The 27,030-nt window shown below is 49.5% G+C and overlaps 11 protein-coding genes across 11 annotated transcripts; 3 read left to right on the top strand and 8 right to left on the bottom strand.

The window, feature by feature from the left end:
* Positions 1-868: 868 nt before the first annotated feature.
* Positions 869-1,799, bottom strand: N7473_010057 (sulfotransferase family protein; the record flags this gene model as incomplete). Its single annotated transcript, XM_057155996.1, has 2 exons — positions 869-1,581; positions 1,655-1,799. The coding sequence occupies 2 exons, from the start codon at positions 1,797-1,799 to the stop codon at positions 869-871; spliced, it is 858 nt and encodes a 285-aa protein (XP_057004651.1).
* A 3,131-nt stretch (positions 1,800-4,930) lies between these two features.
* On the bottom strand, positions 4,931-5,669 carry N7473_010056 (AP-2 complex subunit sigma; the record flags this gene model as incomplete). The annotated part of the gene is made up of 5 exons (XM_057155995.1): positions 4,931-5,032; positions 5,126-5,356; positions 5,446-5,475; positions 5,540-5,579; positions 5,635-5,669. The coding sequence occupies 5 exons, from the start codon at positions 5,667-5,669 to the stop codon at positions 4,931-4,933; spliced, it is 438 nt and encodes a 145-aa protein (XP_057004650.1).
* Positions 5,670-6,186: 517 nt separating this feature from the next.
* On the bottom strand, positions 6,187-6,849 carry N7473_010055 (uncharacterized protein; the record flags this gene model as incomplete). Its single annotated transcript, XM_057155994.1, has 2 exons — positions 6,187-6,237; positions 6,295-6,849. The coding sequence occupies 2 exons, from the start codon at positions 6,847-6,849 to the stop codon at positions 6,187-6,189; spliced, it is 606 nt and encodes a 201-aa protein (XP_057004649.1).
* A 556-nt stretch (positions 6,850-7,405) lies between these two features.
* N7473_010054 (IST1 family protein) lies at positions 7,406-9,257 on the bottom strand. The gene is made up of 2 exons (XM_057155993.1): positions 9,214-9,257; positions 7,406-9,011 (listed from the first exon to the last, which is right to left on the bottom strand). The coding sequence occupies exons 1-2, from the start codon at positions 9,232-9,234 to the stop codon at positions 7,860-7,862; spliced, it is 1,173 nt and encodes a 390-aa protein (XP_057004648.1). The 5' UTR covers positions 9,235-9,257; the 3' UTR covers positions 7,406-7,859.
* A 905-nt stretch (positions 9,258-10,162) lies between these two features.
* N7473_010053 (FMN-binding negative transcriptional regulator) lies at positions 10,163-10,933 on the bottom strand (the record flags this gene model as incomplete). Its single annotated transcript, XM_057155992.1, has 1 exon — positions 10,163-10,933. The coding sequence occupies one exon, from the start codon at positions 10,931-10,933 to the stop codon at positions 10,163-10,165; it is 771 nt and encodes a 256-aa protein (XP_057004647.1).
* Positions 10,934-11,515: 582 nt separating this feature from the next.
* On the top strand, positions 11,516-12,766 carry N7473_010052 (putative transsulfuration enzyme family protein; the record flags this gene model as incomplete). The annotated part of the gene is made up of 2 exons (XM_057155991.1): positions 11,516-11,671; positions 11,735-12,766. 2 exons carry the CDS (start codon positions 11,516-11,518, stop codon positions 12,764-12,766), a joined length of 1,188 nt encoding a protein of 395 aa, XP_057004646.1.
* Positions 12,767-12,849: 83 nt separating this feature from the next.
* Positions 12,850-14,691, bottom strand: N7473_010051 (Zn(II)2Cys6 transcription factor; the record flags this gene model as incomplete). Its single annotated transcript, XM_057155990.1, has 4 exons — positions 12,850-13,555; positions 13,617-14,094; positions 14,150-14,260; positions 14,400-14,691. The coding sequence occupies 4 exons, from the start codon at positions 14,689-14,691 to the stop codon at positions 12,850-12,852; spliced, it is 1,587 nt and encodes a 528-aa protein (XP_057004645.1).
* Positions 14,692-15,204: 513 nt separating this feature from the next.
* N7473_010050 (uncharacterized protein) lies at positions 15,205-15,568 on the bottom strand (the record flags this gene model as incomplete). Its single annotated transcript, XM_057155989.1, has 2 exons — positions 15,205-15,501; positions 15,566-15,568. 2 exons carry the CDS (start codon positions 15,566-15,568, stop codon positions 15,205-15,207), a joined length of 300 nt encoding a protein of 99 aa, XP_057004644.1.
* Positions 15,569-17,552: 1,984 nt separating this feature from the next.
* Positions 17,553-18,707, top strand: N7473_010049 (uncharacterized protein; the record flags this gene model as incomplete). The annotated part of the gene is made up of 5 exons (XM_057155988.1): positions 17,553-17,603; positions 17,694-18,006; positions 18,064-18,171; positions 18,227-18,445; positions 18,514-18,707. The coding sequence occupies 5 exons, from the start codon at positions 17,553-17,555 to the stop codon at positions 18,705-18,707; spliced, it is 885 nt and encodes a 294-aa protein (XP_057004643.1).
* Positions 18,708-19,464: 757 nt separating this feature from the next.
* Positions 19,465-20,934, bottom strand: N7473_010048 (SUN domain-containing protein; the record flags this gene model as incomplete). Its single annotated transcript, XM_057155987.1, has 2 exons — positions 19,465-20,520; positions 20,596-20,934. The coding sequence occupies 2 exons, from the start codon at positions 20,932-20,934 to the stop codon at positions 19,465-19,467; spliced, it is 1,395 nt and encodes a 464-aa protein (XP_057004642.1).
* Positions 20,935-23,035: 2,101 nt separating this feature from the next.
* Positions 23,036-25,076, top strand: N7473_010047 (Zn(II)2Cys6 transcription factor; the record flags this gene model as incomplete). The annotated part of the gene is made up of 6 exons (XM_057155986.1): positions 23,036-23,124; positions 23,186-23,257; positions 23,308-23,745; positions 23,824-24,045; positions 24,109-24,386; positions 24,442-25,076. The coding sequence occupies 6 exons, from the start codon at positions 23,036-23,038 to the stop codon at positions 25,074-25,076; spliced, it is 1,734 nt and encodes a 577-aa protein (XP_057004641.1).
* Positions 25,077-27,030: the final 1,954 nt, after the last annotated feature.

The following is a 27,030-nucleotide window of genomic DNA, read 5'->3' as shown; positions in this document are numbered from 1 at the left end:
TACAGTAGGTAGTTTGTAACAGGGCTTTGGCGCCGTGGGGTCACCCGCCAAGACTCTAGCTCGGCCAAGCAATCTCCCTGGCATGTGTGGTGCGTAGTTCCACTGGTCGTGGGTATTCTTACGAGTACGAGGGGCAAAGCGCTTGGGTTAACCCCTGAATATGTGTACAGCTCTGTCGGGTACTTTTCCGTTGTTCCGCTTGAGTATTGCTTGGCTTTTCATATTGTGAGATGGAGGAGTTGGAATATGAAGCTCCGGATTGACATATAGCCCTACGGAAGGGTTTATCCCTTGCTCCCATCCAGAATGTACAATGATGAAATTTGTTTTGGAGGGGGAAGCCACGAGTGAGATATTCCCTCCCTTGGAAACCGACGTCATGGTGTATTGTACGTCCATTCCTGGGGTCAAGTCCAAAATGCCTTCCCAGGTCACACTGCCAAGAGTACCTCCAAGATACCTGGGAATGGCAAAAAAGAGTCGGAAAGAGGCAATTCACAAGATTGGATGAAAGATTGATCATGATATGATATGATATGATATGTATGTACTGATCAAACAGAGAATTACCTGCAATAAAAACGACCGTCCCTCAAATGGGTTGTAATCGTAGAGACAATAATGTGGGGGAATATTAAAAAAAAAAAGATGCACAAAAGAGAAAGAGACTCCAGATGGAGATGGAGAGAAAAAGAAGACATAAACCACGGAACTTCTTGATCCCAGATCCCAGTGGGGAAAAGTGCCTGCACTTCCTGGGCCGAATCAAGAGAAAGAATGCCAGAGAAAGGAAAATGTATAGATGCAAGGTGCTTTCTTTTTTACCACTCGATGCACCTTTTTGTTGTTTCTTGCTTTTTTTGTGGGTTTACCGGGAGAAGCGCTTGAAGGCTATAGTAGCAGCGAAGCCAGTAGCCAAGAGGGCACCACCCATAGTAACAGCCTGCAGAGCAGCGTTCATCATCTGGTGGCGGTTGCGAGTGCTGCAGCGCTTGTAGAAATCGGCCATATCGTTACCACGGGGGAAAGGTGTATCAGGAACCTCCTCCTCGAGGAACTCGCACAAAGGCGCCCAGCCATCATTAATGTTGTACTCCAACAGACGATCCGCGGGCACCAGGCTGCGGACCTCGGCAACATGCTCATTGTAAACCTGCTTGCCCTTACCGGGGAAGTCTCCACGGAAGAAAGTCTCGAAGAATTTGTTGAGCATGGGGTAGTACATGCTGGCTGCCCAGCTGAAGTGCGAGACAAACTTGTGTTCCGGGTCGCTGACGCGCCAGTGGACGGTCTTCATGACGGAGGCGTGCCATGGGTCGACGTCGCGGGTGGTCAGGATGACTTTGGCGTTCGGGTAGGCTTCGATCAACTCTTTGGCAAACGCGCAGGCGGGCCAGTCGCACACGGCCTGGCAGTCGCCCAGCAGCTGGTCCCATTCCTTGCGGCCGAATTCGCCAACGCCGTTGTATTTGGCGTTCAGGGCATCGTGCCACATGAGGCAGTCGGGCGGGTTCTCAACACTGGCACACATCATGTGGTAGCACTTGGTGTATCCAAGGCGCTCTAGAGCTTTGCGGAGGGCTGTATTGTAGAATTGATGTTAGTTTGATGTTGCTTTGGATATACTGCATTGATATCACTCGGTATCACTTACAGGCAGTTCCAGTACGGCCAACACCGAGGGCCAGCACCTTCATAGGCACCGTCCGGTGGCACTTGCGACGGTCAATGCATGTGTCGTCCGTGAAGACATCAGTCAAAGGCTGAGGAGCCAGGTTATCGGAGAGCATGAGCGACATGGTGGGTGTGATAGCAAGTTAAAACTCCAGATGATCAAGAGATGATAAGGGAATTTAGGTAGGAGAAAGAAGTTTGAAAGAATGATTTCCAGGCGGGAGAGGAGTGGATAAAAAATAAACGAAAGGACAAGACTCTAGAAGAAGTCTAGAAGGGGGGTTGATATGGTTTGACAAGGGGTGAAGTGGAGGGGAGGGGAAAGATGGGAAAAAGAGAAAGGGAAAAATAATTGTCTGTACACAGCTTAACATGATCCTCCAAAAGATCGATTTAGAACGATTAAAAAGTGGACATCTGTCAGAGCCGCGAGGCCAATCAGAATTAAGCGTAGCGCGTTCACGGATTGCAAGGGCATTTGCCCCCGCGAGTGGCGAGTTTCCACCCGTTCTGCGGATCGCGAGCTTGGCCTTGTCTGTCAATCATTTCCTGTTCGTTCTCGTAACCCTTGCCATTCTGTGTTTCTGAAACTGTCCTGGCTATTCTTATTTTTGGTTTCCAAAGCCTCGAGGGACGCGCATTGCAGTCGACGTTGACGCTGCAAAGACAATGATTCGTAATCGCATGTGTATCATAGTATCGTACTACCTATACGAAAATAGTTGGCGGCAAAAGTGTATCCACGTTCTCGAGATTGAGGCGTAAAGCACAAGACGTCACAGGCTGACGCAGGGGAGGGGATAGTCAGGATAGTCAGGGGTTGTGGAGGTCCGGTTTATCTTTCTTCGTATGTGTCATTGATCCGTTGGATAAAGTCGGTAAAATACCAGTACAAAGCTGTAAGACTGTATGGGTACAATTACCCGCAGGACAGTTGAGAAGCAGTGAGAGGAGCAGGTGGATGTAAGGTGTCAGTACTCGGTATGTACTGTGTATGTACTCAGTATCGAGGCCCAGTACAATACCCATACAATACCCCAGCCAACTCTTCTGGCCTCATATCAGACCTGCCAAGCCCCGAACACCGCGTAGGCCCCGTCGCAAGTCCGCATCCAGAAAGTCCAGTCCAATTTCAGGCCAGTCAATCCAGCTAATTCCAGTATTCCACTAGTCAAGGGCGACCTCCATCGACGATCAACGAGATTTTTTCCCGGCTCTTGGGAGGACGATCCGTGCCCCTGCCCGTACTGATTGGTGGGGCTCGGCAGAGGCCAACGCGTACACTTTGGGCGGTGGGGAATGCGAGGGTTCCTGAAACTCGGAAACTCAGGGACAAGCACAGTATCAGTAGTGTTGGATGCCAATTGGTGCGTAGTTTGGCTCGGTCGTATCTGTGTCACATTTTCCTATTCAAAGAAGTTGATACTCGGGGGAGAAACACCACGGAAAGAGAGAGGGGGAAATTGAAATTTGGTTGATAACAGTGTAGTTCTCCGACGGGTGCCCGTGAACTTTACCCCAACGCTGTGCACAATTGATAGCAACTCACTTTCCCTTTTCTCCCAAACTCAATCCCAGTTCCCAGCCGATCATGATCACACATGATAGTTTTCCTAATCCTGTTCTGCAAGAGGGGCTCGTACCGAACTTCAACGCACATAGCCCGCTAACACCCAAAAAGCCACCAGAACGAGACGACCGTCCGTAGATTGGTAGAAATGTAGTGGCGTCTCGTCTCCACTAGTTGCTCCGCAGATTGATTGAAACCTCCCGCTTGGTTGTTTGATTGCCGGCAACAGGTCTGGTCTTCTCGTGGTCGAGGCCCCGGCGGGGAACTAATGCCCACTTGCCAAGAGAATCCAATATACCCTCGACCGATAATCAATTTCGGAATATAGGTTGGTGCTGGAAGGTTTGCGTATGGAAACCACGTATGTAGGGAGAGAGAATCCGTTGGTATCGGGGATCATCGCTTGAGATTGAGGATGGAAATCCTCCAAATGGAGTAGTCAGGAGGCAGTGTGAACCCAATTTGTCGCGGGTGAGGCGCCGTAAGTCTGGGACAGGGAAGGACCGGAGATTGCATCCTGCTGGAGCGAAATGAGATGACGAGAGTGCTGTACAGTAGTAAGTCATGAGGCTTTTTGGGTTCATTCGTTAGTGTCTTTCTATTCCGTGCTGAGGAATTTCGCTCATCGAGGACTCTGTACGGAGAGGACTGCGAAGGTGGTTGTTGAGTGAGTGGAGAGTATATTGGATGATCAATGTCAATGGTGTCTGGTCATTGCAGCGGTGTGTAAGTATTAGTATGTTAGTACTATGTTAGTAGTAGATGGGTTGCTGTTCCAGTATGGTGGTTCTCCATAGAAAGTATTCCTGCTGATAGTAATTTCGATGAATGTATACCAAGTAGGTACGAATATCATCACACATCTCTTTTAGTTGACTCGACCTCAGGGTCAAACAAATCAACCCAGAGCGTCCAGCAAACAAGCAAGAGTAAATCCCCCAACCCATTTATCAGGGAAAAAGCCATTCAATATATGGTCAACGCCAAGACCCCCATTGTCTTGTTCGCCATCGATGAGCACGATCACCTCACCCCGAGCCCAAGACGCATTAGGAAACCAGTCATGTTCCCGATGGAACCACGAGGTTGATTTAAACATCTTCCATTCCAATCGTCAAGCTTAAACCTTTCCATTGGGGCCAGAGCTTATGAGTTCCCCGCCGTGTACACTCAACGGCATTGTATCTCGGCAGTTAGGGGGGAATCGCGGTAGCCTGGGGATTCCGAAGAAGAGCGCTATACGGGTACGGGTGGTACCTGAACCCTCAATTCGGACGGACCCTTGGGTGAATGGGTACGATATGAAGTGTAAGAAAGAGAATACGAATGGGGTCGGGGGGTTCTGGGGTCTTGGCAGGGTCTTTGGATTGGTTGGTGATTTCGACATTGGGCCCAAAGTGATGGCATGTTTGTTTCCATATCTATGACTATGGCATCATCGTGGTTTTGTTCTCCTGAACGCCCATGCACAATTTGCAAATTAATCATTTGCACTAACACAATGTTTCCGATCCCAGTAGTAAGTAAATGAGTAGTAGCGCCCGTCCCGAAATAAAATAAAACAAAAAACTCCATGCCCATGACTTTGTGCGCTGATGCAATCTCGAAGCCATATGTGCAATGTATCCGAGAGGTTGACCTCGATAAGTTCACTTCAACTCCCAGTCGCGACTCGCAACTCGCTCATCACTCCAGCTTATCCAAATGCTCCAGTCGCGTCAGCACAACCTGCTTACTTGTCTCCTCAATCTCGCCGGCAAGAAAGACTTCGTCCAGAATCGCGTAGACCTAACACAATCCCCGAATTAGTATTAGTATTCACTCAACACAAATCCAATCCTCCATATCACACCCCCTTCTCTTCCCTCCACTCGCACGCACCTTGTAAAAGTTGAAAACAAGATCCAACTCGCAAACATTCCCAAAGAATTGATCCAACACCTCGACGAAGAAATGAATAGCCTCCAAGTATGCGAGCTCATTGTCGTTAGCGTCCACGCAAACGCAGAAGAATAATCCGGCGTATCGGCGATACACGATCTTAGTGCTGCGGCGGAACTCGACGAAATTCGACTGGTATTTTTGATCTCTCGGGGCGACGAGGCGATGCACCTGTGGTGATGATGGGTGTTAGTTGGGTTGTATCCGGGGTCGAGCAGGCTAGGCGAGTCAGTGGGTGAGTGAATTGCGACGACACGAACCTCGCCCTTCAATTTGACTTTTTCTTCATCCTGATCCAATGTAAGCGACTAGTCTTGCCAATTATAAATGCAACAGTGTCTGTCTGGTACTCACGCTATACGGCGCATACCACTTCGCCAGGCGCGTTTTGCCCCTATACCCTCACCATCAGCACGACTAGCCTCGAATCAGCTCGTCTTGATACTCACTGGCGATTCTGGACGAGAATAAAAGAAAGGACCATGTTGAGCGACTAGCCAAAGAATTTACCTGGCCAGCATCGGTGTAGCCTCCTTGGATTATGAGGTGCGGCGCAAGCTGGGGAAGATTCTCCGCTGGTTCCGTTATCGCGGAGCTCCCCCTCTCGATACTGCCTTTTTCCACCGCCTGGGTGGACACTATCGGAGGATGCTGCATAGCTAACGCATGCGAGTGTTTTAGGTGCATTTATTCGGGGCTAGTATGGAGTGTGGAGTTGGACTTCAAGGATTTTGTTTGAATGGTTCAATTTTGAATACAAGTTCAGTAGGCGGGGTAAGAGCTATGGAGGGAACGCTTTTGAAGTGATATAACAGGTGAAGAGAGAACATCTTTGCACAGGCTCGGAGAGTGTCAATAGGCGTAAGGCATAGGAATCGTTAAACTTCTCGGAACAGTCTGGAGAACTGCTGAGACATCTGGGATGACGGGGGTCATTATCATGGGTTGGTTGATGTCGAATTGTGGTACAAAAGTGGAGAGCAAGGAAGAGATCCATCAGCTTATGAGGTTGAAGAAGTGCTCATGCGATTGAACAGCCGAGTCAGTCGAGCCTGAACAATTCCAAATCAGTGCGAGAACTCTAACAGAACATACCCCAAGATACATACCGTATAACTTTGCGGCGTCCCCGGCTCTGTCTGGTTCTCCGTCCGACTCTCCAACTTCTCATCCACATAGCTCTCCTCATCCTCATACTCGTCCTCATCCTCCGAGGGCGGATACCACCGATCCGGATCCCCATTGTAAACCATAAACCAACCAATCTTCTCCCCAGGCGCCAACCGATCGCGCAGTGCCTCCAGGGCCTCCGTCGCATCAGCCGACAAACCTGATCCCTGCTCAACGACGTCCTCGAGACCCGGTCCCGCACCAGCACCGTCCGGGATAGTCACCACCTTGGCACTCACATAGGCATAGTCCTGGCTAACCGTGTTGCTCGATTCGTCTTGCGGGTCGTACTGCTCGATGAAGTGTAGCTCCGGCAATCGCGGCATGAGATCGGCTTGTGTTTTCTTGAATGATTCCGTCAATAGCTCCGTCGTCAGCGGTTGCTGGATGTACTCGGCGGCGGCTTCTTCGAGATTATTGAGAACGATGTATACGCGAATCCCCGTGAAACCCGCGCGGGGCCACCGGAAACCGTGGAGCATGTAGACGGGCATTTGTATAGCGCTGGAACGTGGAAGTCCGGAGGAGAGAGGCGGGGGAGGAACGGGGTCAGATCGTGGATTAGATCACCGGGATGGATTGTGGCGCTAGTGGACTGCTAGTTGGTCGGAGGAGTGGTTTCGCAGGTTATCGAGAGGAGAAGAGGGTGGGTAATAGAACATGTTAGACTTGCGACATGGTTTCCCAGGGGAGAGCGCAGGAGGAGGAGAGGGGAGGGTCCTGGCTTGAGTTTTTGTTGTTTTACGAGGGCGTCTGTGATGCATCGGATTTTGGGGGCCCTGTAGTTTCCCTTTTCCGGCTTGGACTGGGCCCGCTTTTAGTCTCCAACGGGCCCAATTTACCGTTGACATTTACGTCTGACACTTTTGACATCTGCATCTAAAGTGTCTCTTGGGACTAGAATTAGAAATAGATACCCCATAACTCTAGATAGACTACATACTTTGGACCCGTGGTATGAACAGGCCGTGGTGTCGGGCTCGGGTGGCTGGGTGGGGAGCAGTTTTAAGGTTGCGAATACTGGTACATCGATCTGAGATCGCCCCTCTGGTTAGATCTAAGATCCCCGATTCAGAATATATCGCCTGTGGTTGATTTTCATACAATATTGAAGATGTGATTCATAATGACCCGGGGAGCTATTCCAACATCATACACAAGCCTCTCCATGGCTCAACTTTGGGATGTAATGGTAAAGGTGCCTGATGTCTGTGTTGAAGCTGTCAAGTCCGATTTGAAACCCATCTAACTTATGCAAGACTAGGCAGATTAAGACGAACGGTCACTCAATGCTAGTGCAACGGTGCAATACAACCAAGTAGGCTATGTCAGAATAAGTTTGCAATGACAGAAACTCCTGCAACTCCTTCACCGAGATACCAACAAAGGCCCTGCCAAAAGTCCTCCCAACTCAGGGAAACATAGAGATTGTGGAAATAAAGTCTCGAGACACATCGATCTGTGCATCAAAGGAGATCACCCGGCAGACTGCATCCGTGCATCCTCAAGGTTTCCTCTTCAGATCCGCAAATCTTCGCGTCAGCTCATCCAGCTCGGGAATCCCACTAAATGTGGCCTTGCCAGCCTTCTTAGCAGCGCCCCCTTCTTCCTCAGACCCCGGCACCTTCACCCGGGGGTTAGGATTATCGGTCCTGGGTGCAGGTGGCGCAACGCTGACAGGACTGCGTCCTTGCAGTGCTGCAGGCCCGCGTGGGGGAGTCGCTTTATTCAATTCGCTGGTTTCCGAGGCCCGTCTTGCCTCGGTGAGATTCGGTCGCGATGCAGGGTCTGCACTTTGCTTTCTCGGAGTCTGGGGCAAATCGTCTCCCTCGGCCTCGTCCCCATCGCCCTGGGCATCATCAACAAACTCGGGTGGTGCATTCCCAAGCTCTTCTTGGACGTCCAATTCCTCTCCGCCCGGCCAGTCGACACCGTATGCTTTTGCAATCTCCCGCAGATAACTTTCCACCAGTTCCTGTGTCGGTGGACGCACTCGTAGTCCCTTCAAAAGTCGATCTGGAACTTTAACTGTATCCACCTTATTGTCCTGCGCCATGGTCATAAATTCCTTGCCGTAGCGTTCACCAAGCATTGTGCGAAGCATGGTAAGCTCGCGCAACTCATGCGGGAACCGATGCCAAGCATAAAAGATCGCAACCGCAGCCTCATCCAGCGCAGTATCCATGTACGCAATCTCTTCCTCCGAAAGCTCACCCGCGCCCTCCAGAGAACTGGTCGCGGCCAACGTACTCGCCTCCTTTTTTTGCGATCCTCCTAACCACGAGAACCCGAACCGAGAGCCGGAGGACTCGGGCGCAGCAGTTGTGGCTTTCTCCCCAGTCTGGGCTTGAGTCTGCTTCTTGAGCAATTCCTTGGCGCGCAGTCGTGCGCGCGTCCCTTTCTCGCCAAAGGCTAGTTGATCCAGGACATTGGCGCGCGCCAACAGCAGTTCACAGTATAGTTCGACCATCTCCATCACCTCGACGGCGATATCTGTTGCGATCACATTCTCGACTCGGATGCGGGCGGACGCCTCGCGGTTCTCGCTGAGAAGCTGGGAGAGCTCGCGGCGTTGGACAATGGAGGATGCGGTGTCTTTCTTCTGAAGAAGGCGGAGGCGCGGGATGAGAAGTCGTAGAGTGGAGACTAATCGGGTCTGTTGATTTATCTTGTTAGTTGCTTCGTCGTCAATCTGTTATGTGTGTTTGCGAAGAGCTCGCCGAGGCCTTGCAGTACGAGAGGGGGTCAAGATAACGATGCGGGGTAGACACGACGAGTATCAGGGCGGCGGTGCAGGCCTTTACGGAGTAAAAGGTGGATAGGGAGGAGATGATTGGAAGCATGCGCTGGACTCTTACCGTTTGCGCCGAGGGAGGCATATTGGAGGATTGCTGGTGGAATCAGTGAAGGGGGGAAACTGGGAGTGTTGATGAGAGGCGGGGAATGGGGGCGATTAGGCTGCTGCGGGTCCAAATAGCCAACCACCACCACCAAGTATGATGCACGAAGTATACAAAGCCAAGTATATGTAACAGTGTCAAAAACAATATATACCAAATTCTATTCAAGCAAGCTTTTCCCTAACATTGATATCAAAACTTATTAAGTGTCATCAGTCCGCGCACGCTCGGATTCGAACCCTGGCCGTCCAGACTCTGGACCTCGCCGGCGCCCAGCCATCCTGGGAATACCCTCAAAGAACCCAACCCCAAGCCCTCGGCCTTTAATCTCAAACAAGTATCAAGGTTAATTGACCAAAAAAAATATCACCCACATCCAGGACTGGTGCACCTCGATGTATACCAAGTAGGCTCCTCCGAAGATCGGCCCCAAGGTACCAGGGGCCCAATGACGCGATCTCTCCGTCGCAGCGACACGGGCACTGGAGGATGGTAGACACATGCGTTAGCCATTAGACCACTGGGGGATTTTGGTTAAGGGGGAATGGGTTAACGGGGGTATAAGGAATGAAATTGAAGCTGTTGGGAAGGTACGGAGTAGTTGGAGAGTGGTTGGAGGTAGGACGTACCTGCCGTGAGAAGTAAAGGTGACTGACACTGATATTGGGACAGACCCACTATAGAGGAAGTATACAGTCATGATCCAGAGTGCAGTATTGTTCATGGGCTCACACTTGAACTAGAATACACCAGAGCTTTGTTCAATTGACATAGCATGGGACATGCAGTTCGGGCTCGTCCAGTCACAACACCTGATATATACAATTGTAGTTTGCTTGGTTGGAGTTAAAACACCATGAATGAATTGAACTAAACATGGTCATTTTTTTAATCTCAGTACTGTCTATCATTGCTTATTCTTCTCAGCATCTTTCATCTCCCCACGCTCTTTCACCAACCCTGCAATATGAGCACCAACATCCGACCCAAGATTATTGAATCCCTGAATAACTCCCTCACGATCCCCCTGCCCCATCTCCTGACTCATCTTAAACTTCCCCCCAATACTCTCAATAGAAACCTCAATGCCAATAATATTCTTCTTCATAATATCAACATACCGCTCCGGCGCATCAGACACACTCCACGGACCCGGCTTCCCATCCTTCCCCGTATACCCCATGACCGAAGTTTCGCACATTTGCGAAAGATCATGAATCTGCCGCGAAAGATACTCTGATGTCTCCGGAGCCGACGAGTCAAAGTAAATAGTAGCCTTGCCGTAGACTTGTGCAGCAGCATAGTTCCAGGTCGGAACCACCTTGCCTGTGTCTGGCTTGGTCTCGGTATAAAACTTGGGTGTCACGTAGTGGTGATGGGAACCAGTGAAGAGAATCATAACATCCTGTTGCAGTTTTGTCGTGCCGGAGTTGGTGCATGCTTCCATCATGGCTTTAGATTGGGGGTTTTGTCGAGCCATGTGGCCTCGTAGACGGCCCTTGACCGGTGCATCAGGGTCATCGGTGTAGACGTCCAGGACCCATGGCACATGGCTGGATTGGAGGAAGTGGTGTGTGGAGGATGGGATGGCGGTGGTGATAACACCCAAGGGATTGGCTTTGATGAATTCGAAGAGAGCCTTGGTGGAGGACTCGGCGTGAACGGCTCGGAGATACATGGCTGATGCTGGCTAGGAACGAGCAAGATAAATCCAAGTTGCAAAAGTGATTGTCTATGAGTGAGTCAAAGCATGGGTCTTTATATAGTTAACCTTACTTCAATTTTGATATGACCAATACAAGACGACCCCGCGGAGAACATCATACGGCAATTTTCGGTCTCCCTCATTGGGCCAATATGCCGAGTGACCCACTACAACTCTTGCCTGATCGATATAAAACCGTGTAGGCAGGGCGTGCAGGGCGTGAAGATTTTGACATACCCTAAACCCAGGTAGGAATATACGATGAGTTTGATTGTATTTTCAGTATTTTCTATGGTAAAAATGACCACAGATTTGGGATTCCGAGAATCTGGTGGCGCGAATAACCATCTTCTTCATCCAATCGGAGTCGTGGATCGACTGCCGTTTTAGGAACTTGACGGGAGTGGGGCTGGAATATCTTCACTCTGACTCTTTATATACTTCCATCTAACTGCTCCAAATGGACTGCAAAAAATATTTGCTTCATCTTTGACTCACTTGGTATTCTACGGTATTCCAATATCCTTGCTGAAAACTGAGGTCCATCGAGCAAATATGGCACCACTTAACAACAGCCACCCAGCCACTCAGGCCTTGCATGCTGATGATCGCCTCAACTTGGTCCATGATGTCGCACCTCCAATCCACTTGTCTACAACATTCAGATACTCGAACACCCCTGATGAACTGGTTTTATCAGAAGACCCTGTGGTGCGTATATCCAGGTAGCTATCTCAGGTCAGTTTGCACTTGGACTAATACTTCCTTTGACAGGCGGAATTCAACGGCAAGAACTACGTCTATTCTCGCGAGTTTGCACCAAATGCCACTCGCTTCGAGGCAGTTCTCTCCCCTCTTCTAAAGGGCCACGCAGTGAGCTATGCTACAGGCTTAGCCGCCCTGCACGCCGCATTGACGCTACTAAACCCCCGGCAAATATCCGTGGGCGAAGGTTACCACGGCAGTCATGAAGTCATCTCCGTGGTTTCTCGTCTTTCAGGACTCAAAAAACTCCCCATTGACTGTCCTACTGAGAGCCTGAACAAAGGCGACGTGATCCTCCTCGAAACACCCATCAATCCATTCGGAACAGCCTACAACATCGAAGAGTATGCCCAAAAGGCGCATTCCAGGGGAGCCTTCCTCATTGTCGACAGCACCTTCGCACCGCCCGGTCTACAAGACCCGTTCCTCTGGGGTGCTGATATTGTCATGCACTCGGGTTCGAAATACTTCGGAGGACACAGCGATATGCTCTGCGGTGTTCTTGCGGTGAAGCGGGATGATTGGGCGAAGCAGCTTTTCGAGGATCGCATGGCCTTGGGTAACGTCCTCGGGAACTTGGAGGGGTGGCTTGGTACACGGAGTCTGCGGACTCTTGAGGTTCGGGTACAACGGGCAAGTGAGAACTCAGCAAAGGTGATCTCATGGCTTAATGATGCGTTAAATGCCCCTTCTCCCGCACCGGGCTCGGAAGAGGCTGTTGTCCAGACTGTGTTGAAGAAGATTTATCATGCCAGTCTTCAGGATGAGCCTTGGTTGAAGAAGCAGATGCCCAATGGGTTTGGTCCTGTCTTCTCTGTTATTTTGCATAGCGAGGACTTTGCTCGCACATTGCCGAGCAAGCTGCATTTCTTTCAGCATGCGACGAGTCTTGGTGGAGTCGAGTCTTTGATTGAGTGGCGAGCTTTGTCTGACGCTAGGGTGGATCGGAAATTGTTGAGGATCAGTGTTGGCCTGGAAAACTGGGAGGATCTAAAGAATGATTTGTTACAAGCATTCAAGTCGCTTGCTGGTGCTCGTTAATTCTGAGAATTAATTCATCTTGTATATACACATTCCTTTCAAGTTCATATCTGTCATAAATCGTAAAACCGCTGTTTCCAACTCTAAATCCAAAGCCAATCCCGACCTAGACGGCCAATATCAAAGATCCACCGTGACTGCGCCTGACCAGAGGCATCTGTTTGACGCCAGTATTCTTGCAGAATCTTCGCGGCATTGACCGCGTTCAGACAGTTGGTGATGTCCCAAAACCGTTCGGCACAGGCAATGAGGAATTCCCGCTGAGGTTGCCACTGGCACTCTAAGCCCGCGATGAAGATGGGCCAAAGGACACATTTGAACATAATTCGATCATTCTGTAATGAATCGATCAAGCCCAACAATTCGGCGACCGTATCATCTAAAACTGTCTTTTCCCCAGTCATAGCATCAAGGATTCGTCTTCCATAGACGACAGTGCCGATTTTATAGGAACGAGATAGCGAGCAGAGACTGATGATTTCGCTTGGCGAGGGGGTACGTGATTGTGGCAGACCGGATGCCCAGGCATAGCAGTCAAAGTTTTGAACCATCTCCAGCAGAGATTTAGTCTCTTTGATGTGTGGCTCCATGGCTATCTGGTCGAGTTGGTTCGGTTCCGATATGCTGTCCCTTTGCATGGAGAGTAGTTGCATTGCGCTTAAAAGGTATTCGGGACAGCCGAGGAAAGAACTTTCAATTTCTTCTTGGAGTTGGAGCTCCTGTTGCTCGAATGAGGCGAAGTACGATAGTAACTTGGGCCGCAAGAAGGTGGCTCCAAGTGTTTCAATCCTATCATAGCAATACTGTTAGAATCATACCAGAACGCTTGAAATGTCTGTGATGGACTGACACTTTAATCTGTTTGGTGATAAAGGCACGGATTTCTTGCACTGTCTGTCCCGGTCCATGGTTTATGCCAGCCTGTGAGCCAGATTGAGGATAGGTGGATGCGATAAGATTCTTCGCGCCCTCCAAGTGATAATTCCACCCATCACTTCCCGACTCTAAAAGATCCAGAAAGACTAGGAGGAATATGCTGGCCACAGTCGTATCTTGTTTGGATAGTTTGGGGTCTGATAATGACTTTGATAGTGCTTCCATGGCTTGGTGCTTGAAAGCAAGTGCATGGCGGTTCGCATTGACCAGCTGTGGCGATGTTGGTGATTCAGGCTCATGGAAAGACTGGCCTTTATTAACATGATGGCGTGCTGCAAGTGCGAGAAGGGCTTTCATCAACACGGGATTCTCCAAGCCGAGGGGTATGAGACTTCGGAAAGGATTTCTCTCAGTGTCATATACAATGAAAAGCTGGCAGATACGTTCATTATCTGTGTCGATCTCTCAGTAAGTAGTCAGATGTCAGATAAAGTTCTTTCAGCTTACAGTAATCGATATAGTATTTAGAGGTCTTGTCCAAAGTTGAGAGGGTTGGATCTTGGATGATTAATGAGAGATCTGGTGAGGAAGACGAAGAGCTGTCGCTAGAGGTGGTCCCTGTATACACGCATTAGAGATATGTCAGCCACACTTTCAGATAGGGACATGGAAGCCATTGCCCCTCCAAGATCTATATATTCAAAAATCATGGCCTATAGCCAAGGAAGCGGAAAGGGAAGTCCGACATTGTCCATACCTGAAGAATCGAAGCGTTGGTCACGCCGTGCAGATGCCCGCACCAATGCCCGCTTTGGTTTCGCAGAACCTGTAGATTTATCTTTTGCAATCGAAGAAGACGAATTCGCATTTTCATACAAGTGTCCTTGCAGTTTTCCACGAATCGCAACGCCTTTAACCCATTTGAAAGGCCTTTTATCAAGACATTCCAACCCTGCCTTTTGGCATTTGCCACAAGGCACCCCGGACTGGTCGCATTGGATACGGCGATTGCGGCATGTATAACATGGATTATAGGTCCCGCGATCCATCGTGGATGGAGTGTCTCGTTGCAAGTCACTGCGATGGGGTAAAGGGTGGTTAGATGGTGGATGAGTCGCCTTGCTGACTGAGCTGAGCCTGGATCCAGGTGAAAGTGGATCCACAGGCGGGGCTTCCTATTCGCGGCTACAACTCTATGCCCAGCCCGGGAAGAAGACATATGTAGGGTACTTGGGGGCAGCAAATTCAGCCAAGGAAGCGAGAAGGAATAGGAAATATGTATTGAAGACAAATGAAATGATGTTTGGTGGTTTGAAGTTCTCCAAATCAGGTCTGAGTGTTAGTTGATTCTCATAATATGCGCCATCTCCATCCTGTCCCATAATGCAAAGCCCTAAAAACGATCGTGTTCTCCGTTCCAAGTCCCGCGATGCTGGAAATGCCAAATGCTTCAGATGACTTTTCACCAATGACAAAAAATAATATCCGGAACGCCAATTGCTAGGTTCATTTCTTCGAGGTGTGTCGACCCATCGATCCACCCATACCCAGTCGCCGAGTCATCAATAATTCAATTCCTCGACCGGAACAATCATATCAGGCCTTCTTGCAAGGACAGCAAGGCTGTTGGTGTTTCTTTGTCGTACTTCACGCATGTATTTCCGCTGGTCGTAGCCAATATCGAAGAAGGTTCCGCTTTCTATGCCGTGATACATGGTCCAGATGCCGAATCCAATGAGAACAATCGCCACACAACCGACGATAATAGCGAAAACGTAGAGAGGAAAGTTTGAAGGTGAGCCGGCGTCACGTTTGAGAAGAGCCGTTGTGGCATCCAGTGTAGTTGCGATGATTGGGGCCTGTAGTAGCGATGGATGTTAGTTATTTGAGCTCCAGAGAACAAAAGAGTTGATTGAAACCTACCATTATGGTTTTTAAGCCTTGTATTTAAACGAGTGTGAACTTGATAGGATGTATAGAACAGGGATATTGATGCTTTGCACACTACGACAAAAACATCCCTTCTGGAGCGAGACTGCTTTATATAGGGGCCCTACCAAGGCTAATTTCCGCAAACACACGCAGCATCTCGTGTGATCCAAAGATAGGACTGGGGAAGTGAAACACCGAAAAGCGATAAAAGTGCAACGATAAACCCATCCATCCAAACTTAGAGCCTTATACTACCCCAAACGGGAATCGCGCGACTTGTCTTCGCGACCTATGACGTCAGAAACCGAGCGGGCCAACCACATCACGAGATTCCCTACTCGCCCCATCGGCACTAGTGCTTCTTTAGGACTAGCTTCCTGTCGCTTCATTCTAAAAGAACCAGCGAACGCTGACTTGCGAGCTGACACCCACGGCGCATTCTCCAATGGCTCCAACTACAGGGCGATATTCTCCGTCTTCTCCGTCTAGCACCCCTGGAAAATTGTGAATGGGGTTTGCTGCAAGATTGCGCTGCATCTCCGTACTTGACTGATGATTCTATTGGACCAAATGTGTGGTGAGAATACCGATGTCGGTCTTGGCCCCCAATCTGATTTGGTGGGCACACAAAGTCGACATCTAGAATGGATGCATGCTTGCCAAGCCGTGTCTCGTCGAACTTGTCAAAGGTCGAGGAGGGGCTCCACTGAACTACTGTCATATGGGCGACAATCCAGAGTGCAGACTCGTATCTGACCTACATGAAAATATACTCATCCTCTTCATTGTCTCTGCGTGGCCATATAAGTATTGGACGATGACTGTTTTCTGTGTCAAGTCGCGGAAAGGTCCCTTATTACTACTAGCGGTCAGAAGGAGTATACGAGCCTTAGGTTATTATGAGATCCAGGCAGTTGCTTTTGCTATAGGTGAACATGCAGGCAATACAAAGACAATGGTAACAACAGTAACTCGAATGTGGTTGAGTTTGACTTTGAAAATACCCTGCGTGCTCAAACTCTTAAGACAGTCATGAAATATCTTTCAACGTTTAGGTATTCAATTTCTAGATCATTCGCGCGTAGAATAAGACTTGAATACATAGTCAAGATAGTTATGCTTGGTACCAAACTCAAATGACTATGTAAGGGCATCAAAGCCAGTACTAAAAACGAAGAAAGGAAGCAAAGACGGGCTAGAAAGTGAGAGCGGCGTAAATAGTTGTTGGTGTCTGGCCGTCTATTTTGTCACAAACGCCGGGTCCTCTCAGGGACCTACGTAACATGAATACGTTGATTGACGTTCTTCGCAATGCCTTTTGCCGATAAATTTGGCAAACTCTTAGGATAGTTCAGACTCATTCGGATATCCCGAATCTAGAGATAGACCTGACGATCTACTATATGGGTAACGTAAGCGATGAATGCCTGCTAAGAAGCACTGGATATACATGCTATATTGGACTTAAGTCAACTGATAATGACTGAGGAAATTCCGGACCATTCGGATTTACAAGAGTGCAACTGATCAACTGAATGAATTATCAGTCCAAGATACAGAGGAGGGGTTCCTATTTAAGACAGAAAAGTACTGGTAAAAGGAGGTTCAACTGAGACATGATATGCAGGAGGCTGAAGATAAGAGGAGGGGCAATGAAAGCTTCGACAAGAAAGCAATATGTTGCTAACCCGCCATCGCATTGGAAAGCAGAGTTTAAAATTTGCTCACTCTAGTGAGTTTAGTCAAAAAGTCACCATTGAAATTTCAAAATAACTTAAAGCGAGATATCAAGTTGCTATTTCTTCCATGACGTCAACTTAGTTACTCTGGTTTTATCCCCCACACTATCGCTTTGTAAGCCGAGGGGAGGGGCAGCGGTGTACGCAAAAGTCAGCACAAGAACATTTATCTGTTCTATCAGAACAGTGTAAATTTTGCATAATATTGTCTATATCTTTCACCTTGTTCAAAAGCCAAGATGTCCACCGGCACAAAGACCGTCATCGCGACAGGTGCATCCTCCGGCCTGGTAAGACGCCAACCCCATTTCAACCTTCTCCCGATTGGCAAACGATGGTGTCATTATCCCCTGAAATGCCTAACATACTATAATCAATAGGGCTTCGAATCCGTCAAGCAACTACTCGAAAAACCCGAGCCTTACAATTTCATACTCGGTGCCCGAGACACGAAGAGAACCCAGGCTGCGTACGACGCGCTCGGTTTCGATTCTACCAAGCACTCTGTTCACATTCTACCACTTGACCTGAAGAGTTTGCGGAGTGTGCAGGTATTTGTTCAGAAGGCTCTGGCCCAGCTTGGTCGGAACAAGATCGATTATTTGTTCCTGGCTGCTGGTACACTTGATGATGCTAATGGGCCGGGCCCGAATGGATCGCAATGGTGTGATGGGTATGTTGTTAATCATCTTGGTAAGTTAACCGTCTGCACAGTGAAGAGGATTTAGTAAATGGCTAAGGATCGACCAGCCCAGCATTATTTGGTCCACCTGATTCGTGAGACTTTGATTGCTTCTCAAACACGTATTGTCTTCGTTTCTTCCGGCGCGATCCGGAATGTGCGTGAACAGGATCCTAGTGGGTTTCCCAGATTCACAACACTTACAAGCCGTCAATTAACTATTCAACCAAGAAACGCTGGATATGGACCTGAAGGCCAACTCCGGCGCCGGCAAAAGACTAGTATACTGCGGCTCCAAGTTCGTTCAGTTACTGGGCGCTCACTACTGGCGTCGTAATCTACCAGAATGCACCATCGTAGCCGTTTCTCCCGGCCTCGTCCCTGACACCAACCTCGCCACAGACATGGGATTGAGCATGAATATGCCCGATGCCAAGACGGTCCCAGAAGGTAAGAGCGTTATTCCAACGTCGTGTTTGAGCAAATCTTCTAAGATTATCTTCTCACATCTTTAACAGGTGCTCGAAGCCTTCTCGAGGCTTTTACTCGCAATGATATCCCTGCGGATCCGGAGCAGATCTTCCTCACTAGTTGGGGTGAATGGTGGCCCAAGGATGTGTATGCGATGAGCCTGGATACCGAACTACAGGATAAGTGGTGCTTGGGTAGAGAAGAGATTGAGAAGGCTGAGGGTCTTGCTGGGGAATCCTGAGGGATCTTCAAATCTGGGACTTGTCGACTCGAGAATGCTTACATTGAGGTACTCGTTTTCGAAAACTACACACCTTCTACTCCATACATCTTCATGGCAGGATTATGTGGCAAAATATATTATTGAATTATTATCAGCGGCCAAACAGGGTATGACCTTTTCTAGTGCCGTATAATTTATGCACAAAAAGGGGCAGCGTACATGAATCTACTTACACACATCCCGTCTGGCATCAGCCCAAACTAGCAAGACATGCATCAGGGGGGAAATTGTAAATAGGTAAGAATGAATTCGCAAAACCAATAATTTCTTATGTCCAACCCATGACCCCACCCGAACTCGCTCGGCTCAAAAACATCACCGGTCATCGAACGTAGACCCAAACAAGACCCAATGCACAGCAGAAAAAAATACAAGTAAAAATAATGGATATCCAGAAAGCTGATACTAACAGGAAGAGAAAACAGGGCTGAGGAGCCATAAGGGATATATGGTGGGTGTAATAATGTCGTGAAAGCTTGAAAAAATGGCAACGTGGAAAAGTCGTCATGAGTTAAAAGTGCGCGTCCCATCGGGAGCGCGGTAGAATCGTAGAAATATGGGGGGTATTAGAAGTGAAAAAATTAGGTGCAGAGAAATCGAAAAGATGCATGTCTGCAGTTGTGAAGATCCATGGAGGATGGTTTGTGGTGAATGGGTGCCCTCGCAAGTCATCTGTACATTTGCGAGGACGGACATTCGCCCATCCCCGATTGACTTAGAAGTTCAAGGCCAGGGCAGCAATAGCACCGAGGGCCACACTCATGATCGAGAAAGTGGCACTGGCGGCACCATTGTGGGAGGCAGTGGTGCTGGCGGCGGCAGCGGCTCCGGCTCCGGCGGGGGAGCCAGTAGTCGACGAAGCCGATGAGATCTCGGCGGAACCAGTGAACACATGAGGGCGGTAGGTGTAGCTGTTGGTGGGGCTTGACTTGGGCAGACGAGTGTTGGAAGAATCAGCGTCCGAGGAAGAAGCGCCACTCGAGGTGGAGCTGCCAGAGTTGGACGAAGAGGAGGCAGCAGAGGTAGTGGAAGAGGCGGAAGAGGAAGTGGAGCTCGGGGCCTCCGTAGACGAGGTAGTGGTAGGAGCGGCAGTGCTGGTAGTGCTGCTCTTGCTAGACGAGCTGGAAGAGGACGACTTGGAATCACTGGAAGAGCCACCGGAAATGTCGAAAACAACGATGTTGGCCTTGGCACCCGAGGGGACAGTGACAACACAGCCAGTGGCACCACCAGCACCAGTGAAGACATCAGGAGCGTGCATCTCATTGACACCCATGGTGGAAGGGTCAATACGGCAGGGGAGACCATTGCAGCCGCCGCCCTCGCACAGAATCTCAATACCGAACTCGGGCTTCACATCACGGAAAGGAGTAGCGGGCTCCAGGTAGATAGGGTTCCAGCCGATCTTGAGGTAGGTGTCGCCATTGGAAACGGTGTTGGCGCCGGCAGTGAAAGGGGACCAGTTACCAACGGGGTTGGCGCTAGTACCCCAGATGCAAGCCTCCTCAACAGCAACACCGGGAGCGTTGACGTAGTACTGAGCAGCGGTCTCACACCAGTAGGACGTGCCGGGGACAGCAAGAGTGGATAGTTCCTCGACCAGAGTCGGGATCAGCATGGCCTCGTTTCCAGGCAGGACAGTCTGGCAGAACGCGACAGCCTTGCCGGCCTTGTTCACGGCCTGCACGGCACCAGAACCATCCTGGCAGTAGGGCTTGCTAGGGAAAGGCTTCTTGATGTTGCCGCTCTCGTCACAGTAGAGACCACCGTTCTATAGGGCTGTCAGTAAATGTCCCACTCGTTTCCCCCTTGCATATGACAGGTAGATCCAGTAGTACAAACTTACCATCGACATGGGGTAGCTGTAAGAGGTAGCCTCGGGATCCCATTGCATGGAGACCTGACCAGGAGGGCAGGCATAGGGACAGTAGTTGCCAGGCTTGCAGGGCTGGTTAGGGCTCATGGCCCAACCCGCGTTCTGCTCATTGGGAGTGACAGCAACCAGACCAGCATCGCTAGGGAACTGGCACTGGCCGCTCTTCTTCTCAAGCGTGTTGTTCTCCGGGAAAGTGCGGGCTTCGTGGGCGTGTCCATGGTGGCGGGTGTGGCCGTGGTGAGCAGCTTCAACACTGGCGATGAGGGCGACAAGCGCGGCCGCGTGGGCGGGAGTAATCTCGAACTTCATCGTGTCGAGATATGGGATTTTGGGGGGGTTTTGTATCGCGAAAATCGAGGCGCAAGAATGAATGACCGACTAAACGAATGTAGGTGATATCAAACGAGTGAATGAATGGAAGATGGCCCAAGGCCGAGGGTAAGGGACACAGAAGCTCGCAGAGAATGAGGTCAAAGGAAAGAAAGGAAGCCAGGATGAGATGGGCAGACCAGCCAGAAAAGGGACCAGGGCGCGCTGAGCCCGCTAGTGTAGACTGGCAAACCTTCAGGGAAAAAGGGCCAAAAAGGCCCCGACCACGGTGCTGGGTGACTGGGCCAGCAACGAGTGACGAAACTAACTCAATCGAGGCTGGAGTCAGAGAGAAGCAGCCCTGTTCAGGGTTTGGTGGATAGGCAGAGACCCTGACTGGCCCTAGGGACAAACTTGATGGAGCCGACTTGACCCATTCAGGAACTCTCCGCGATGCCTCGGGGGCTGATTTTGGGGGGCCCTTCTGGGGAGGGTCCAGAGGACCAAAGCACCAAAAGCACAGTGACCATCACCACAAGCACAGCATGAACGAGTTGCCCAGCTGCCCCTGAGCACACTCCACTAGCGGGCAGCCACATGAAGCCGCTAGTTTAGGACACTAGTCGCTTAGCGTCAGGGGTAGTGCCACTGATTGTCCAATGATCAGCCTGGATACCCCGGCGGTTCCTGCTTGGCGAGTGGAGATAGACCAATAACCTTATGGAAATTGCATCCAGTGGGGCATGAACCCTTCGCCATCAGAGACTCCCTTTGGGGGAGAAAAACGGTAGGTTGATGGTTTGCGGGAAGTCGAAGCGAGTGGAAGTTGGAAGTGAAAGAAGGAAATAACGAAATCTCACCACATGACCACACAGCATCTTCTTCCTGTAGGTACCTTCCATTCCACTCATACTGCAATTCTTTCAGCCGCCAATCAAAGCCAATTGTCAATTATTCAACAATCGATATGGAAGATGAATGATACACACAATAATCAGGGCCCCACTCTAATGTCCCTCCTCTTCTCCTCGGATCGTCCACTTTCCAGTTTTCATGGCCCTACCTGAGGAACTAACATGTTAGCCAGTCCATCCTAATCAAAATCACCAGGTCGTTCATGATCTAGAATCGTTGATCATGATAGAGGCTGGATCCTGGAAGGCCTCGTATTCCATCCAATGAAACCACTCTGTCTGGCCGGCTAGGGTTCCTATACCCTCAGCGACGAATCTGGAATAGTGAGAATCCTCGTGTCTACGGAGCCGACGGACATCCTTCCGTTCAGCCAAGACTCTCGAATCCCGAGCGAGGTCCGTGATGAATAGCTCAACGTTGTGGGCTGATCTAAGCTTATCCAAAGCTTGACTATGAAACTGGGGCGACGAGTTTCACATTGTTCCACTATGACAGTGAACTACTGTAGCAAGCTACGAAATGTGTCTTCGTGATCACAGCTGGCCTTGCTGAATTTTGTATGTATCCAGACCCCAACTAACACGAGCAAAGTGCGCCCCTCAGGAGACAAAACCTTCCTCTCCATTGTGGCTGGTCTGAGTCTCAGCAGGAGCCTGGAGTCTGGTTTTATACGCGATGGAAAAGACATCCCACTCTAACTTGTCGCTTAATCAAAAAGGATGTGAATTGTCTTGAAGTGCAGTTTCAAGCCCTCTTGGAGAGAGGATGGGTCTCCGATCGAAGACACGCCATGATCGACATACTGCGCTAACGACTTTTTCTTGCTGTCATCTAACGACTGGAAATAGCCTAAATGATACGATGCTAAGGACTTGATATCCCACGCCATGTGCACATGAATTCATACATATTTACTTTTCTTCAAAACAAATATGATGCGCCTCTCGTTTTGGATTCGTGAGATTCTGAACCTACTGTACTTTGAAATCACTGGGCTTGGCATTTTAGTCAGCGTCCTTGGCTAAAAACCTAAAGATGCACAGCCTCATCTGATGACTCCAGGGAGCTGTCGAACAGGGCGAGTTGTAATTGTCTGCCTTGTCTTGCCTTTCAAAAGGTGATGTGAGCTCGTATTTTTGCCGACTCTGCAGACCCAGTTTATCGCCACTTGTGTACAGGAAACGCCATGCCTCCCGTGTCCAGAACCTGTCAGAGTTGCGCTAATTCTAAGGTCCGATGTATTCGAACTTCTGAGAATCCACATGTGTGCAAGAGGTAAGATAGGCATCCGATGAGGGAAATGTAGAACAGCCAGAGGTGACTTATGTAACTGTAGATGTCTGCGCCTAGGTAGAGAATGTCTCTATAGGCAAACGGGCCGTCGTTTCAACGGCTTCCAGAAGGATCGGTGAGCAGCACATTTGACCACTGGGCGACCTATGTTTAACACATGGATAGAAAGATTGAAGCTCTCGAGTCCAAGGTTAAGAAGTTGATGACGGACCAAAATACCTCAGACCAGTCGTTACAAGCGCCTTCAGAGGCAGTGTCTAGAATGCGGAGTACCTCTGTGACGGAAAGCGATGATGGCGACAAAGATATCATCGACCGAGGTATTTTGAGCCTGGAGATAGCCGAAAAATATCTCGAGTTATTCAAGTCGATCCTAACTCCACATTTCCCTTTCGTGGTCATCTCTCCTCAAGTCTCTGCAGTCCACTTACGACAGGACAAGCCATTTCTTTTCTTAGCCATTATGTCCTCAGCATCATACGACAATATGCCATTGCAACGGTCATTGGGCGCCGAGGTTAAAAGAGCTGTTGCCTCTCGAATAATTCTCAACGGAGAAGTGTCGTTCGACTTGCTGCAAGGGCTACTGGTGTTCCTGGCTTGGTATGCATATGCCACTTGCGCTTCATATTGCATCTGTGATCTGTGGGGCCCCCACGCGTCTAATTATTGCTTTTCCAGGTCCCATTATCATACAAAGCCACACCGATATACTCAATTTCTCCAATTGGCTGTTAGTCTCATTATAGACTTGCGATTAGATCGGCCGCCACAAACAAAGACGTGGAAGACTAAGTTGCACTTTGAATCGCAAAATGTGGCAGATGAACAGACCCTTGAACGACCATCATGGGGAAGTGACGAGAAGAGAGCTGTCATTGGCTGTTACTACCTATCATCAGCGTAAGTTTTTTTTTCTTCGATTTCTATTACGGAGGCGCCCGTAACTGATTTGTTCTATGCTAGAATCTCTGTTCTTCTTCAGAAGCAATCTGCCTTTTCTTATATACCTTACCTTGAAGATTGCTGTCGGTCGCTTCAAGATGGAAAGGAGTATCCCCATGATCTATACATGGCCGCTCTAGTCCAGTTGCAACACATCGCGGAAAAAATAGACCGGCTGTTCGGAAATCACAAACAGGAGCTCATGAGACCCGGTTCAGGATTGGAACTCTACGTGACAAGTGTCAGATCAGATTTGGATGCATTTCAAAACCGACTACCATTCAACATCTACGATGCCCGTGAGTGTGATCGATGACCGGTCGCAATCTATTCTTGCTAACTGTTCTTAAAAAGCATTCTTTGCGATTCAATTTCACACAACCGCCTTGTCTTTATACCAGCTCGCCCTCGCTGCGGTTAGCCCTTGGTCTGAATCCCAACCAGTGGCTTACCAGCTTGATTGGAACGAGATGTTGTGTGCAGCGATGAGTGCTTCTGAGTACGTACTCAATTCGTACCTCGAGCTTCCAGTTGGCACGGAACTGGGCTTCACAAATACACAATGGGTACAAATGGCTTTCTCCATGGTCATTCTCTATCGGCATACTGCCAAATTGTCCAATCCAAACCAAGCAGCTGCCTTCCTTTCCATGTTAAACCAGCTGCAGCAACGGATAGGCACGTTGTCGACTCCCCACGTGGACTCAAATGGGGACCGTGACACCTTTTTCGACTTCACGAGACGAGTTGTGCAAATAAAAGGATTGCTAGGTGGCCCTCGCGATAATCCTTCCAGAGATATTGGCAAAGATGGCTCGTCAATTCCTAACATAGGAATGCATGTATCTGTCGACGCCTCCAACATTCTCGAGGGTGACCCTTTAGATTTGGACAGTCTAGTCCCAGAGGATCTCTTGATGCAGGTTGACTTTTCATCTGACTATCTGTTTGAGGCTTCGGTGGAGCAGATTATGGGCAATTGGATTTGATTTCTACAGCTAGAGAATTTTAGAAAGACTCTTAAAACAGATGATTGGAAAGACCATTGGAAAAAAATTCCGTTAACGTTGACCGAAATCAACTCGTTTACATTGATTCCCTATCGATACTCTATAATGTACAATTATTAATAAGATGGAGGATGCAGGACCCTGACCCGAAAACCTTTCCGGCACTCTCTTCATGTGCGTGCAGTATCCCAGGGCTCAATTGGGTTTCCAAGCCAGCGCGTGCGATCAGGAACTTGCTCTCCTCGCATGACCAGAGACAGAGGACCAATTATTGTAGACTGACCAGCTCGGCCTCCGGGAAACGATGTGTCTCGCACCAAACTCTGCCGATTTCGGCTCCCATTTTCGCAGCCACATGTTCAACAGAGGGGTCCCGTATACCAGGCGAAACAACTATGACAGTGCCAGAGATTCAACAAAGGTCAAGGCCAACTCATTCCGCCATACGAAAGAGCTCCATAGCGGGTGCTGACGGTCCGCTGCAACATTAGGTGTCAATATCCATTTGGCAGCTGTTGCCAATAAGCACGACGCGACTCCAGCTGCGGAAAGCATGAATCCTACAGTAACGATCGCAATTGCCAAGCCCCAGTGGTCCAGCACTGTGATCATGGCAACCACGGTTGACTCTATCAAGAGTGCTGATATTACTAACGGGATAACCCGCATCGACTCGATTGCGCCTCTCGCAATTTTGAGCCTCAGAGGAGGGTCATATGCCAGCCTCGGGTCAGGCAACTCGTCGATCCGACGAAGAATTGGTATGGCTGGTCGTCCGAGCCATGATGAGCCAGCAGTTATTTTCGGCGTAGCTGACGCACTACCCAAGACGCCGATCAACGAGTCATCGGGAGTAGAGTTGTCAAGCCCGACAATGCCCGAATTGCCGACAAATGCTCGCTAGCCTACTGAGGAGACACCCAGCACAAGCTTAGCTCCTCTGAGCTCAAATGGTGCCAGCGATACATCATCTGCCAGAAACGATCCGTCTTCCGCATGGAAAAGTGATGGCGGTGCCACTATAGTTGATGCTTCGACTCCTCGACCAATACGAGCGCCCAGCACACGAAGCCATACTGGCGTCAGAAGACTGGCATAGAAGGCAAAGAGACTGCTTCGGACATCACTCATGAGCCGGTGAGTCAACCAAGCAGCCCATGTATGTACAACATGACTGGAATAGATACCAGGCACCATATACTTGGCCGCAAATCGAATCAAGCCTGTTAGCAAAGCCGCATAGCAAGTTACACTCATCACAGTGACGGGTATTGCTAGTATCAATATGGTGACCAACGAATCCTTCAAGGCTTTGCTGTCCCACAGGATATATGCGCAGAGCACTACTGCAGGTATAGCAGCTATGGCCTGCAAGACTTTGACTAGGAGCAGCGTCAAGGTATAACGCAGCATTTCCCAGGCGCCATCTCGCTGAGTTGTGTACTTTTCATCATAATCAATATCACCACCCTTGACAGTTTCTTCGACGCAGACACCTGGTGGCACTTCTGCAAAAGGCTCGACAACAGTTCCTGGAAGCAGTACGGCTCAGGTGCCTACTCGAGCGCTTGTAGATAGCTCAATGGTCCCAATTCGCAAGACATCGCCATTCAGCCAATACCCGGCGATATCTGCATCAGGCTCGACAGCGCAAGACGGACCGAAGATTGCAAGACCTGTGATAGGCGGTAAAGCATGGAGTTGTGCACTCGAGTCCACTCGACAGCCTAGAAGCCAGGCGTAGCGACGACACCACTGTGTGCCGATGATAGGATTGATTCCACTCAAGCCAACAAATCGTTCAGCGGCCCACAGGCGAAGATGCACCCACCCTCCTCGATCGTAATTGCCTGGTCGGTCTGTCTACATAGTGGCATATGTAGACCCCTATCATACAGATGCGTGTCGCAACCTCCACATCTTATTGTCTTCA

The sequence above is a fragment of the Penicillium subrubescens genome, assembly GCF_028828155.1.
Source record: "Penicillium subrubescens strain IBT 31985 chromosome Unknown utg000007l_segment0_segment0, whole genome shotgun sequence".
Lineage (NCBI taxonomy): Eukaryota > Fungi > Ascomycota > Eurotiomycetes > Eurotiales > Aspergillaceae > Penicillium > Penicillium subrubescens.
The sequence above is the reverse complement of the archived record's forward strand: the minus strand, read 5'-3'. Positions and strand labels throughout refer to the sequence as shown.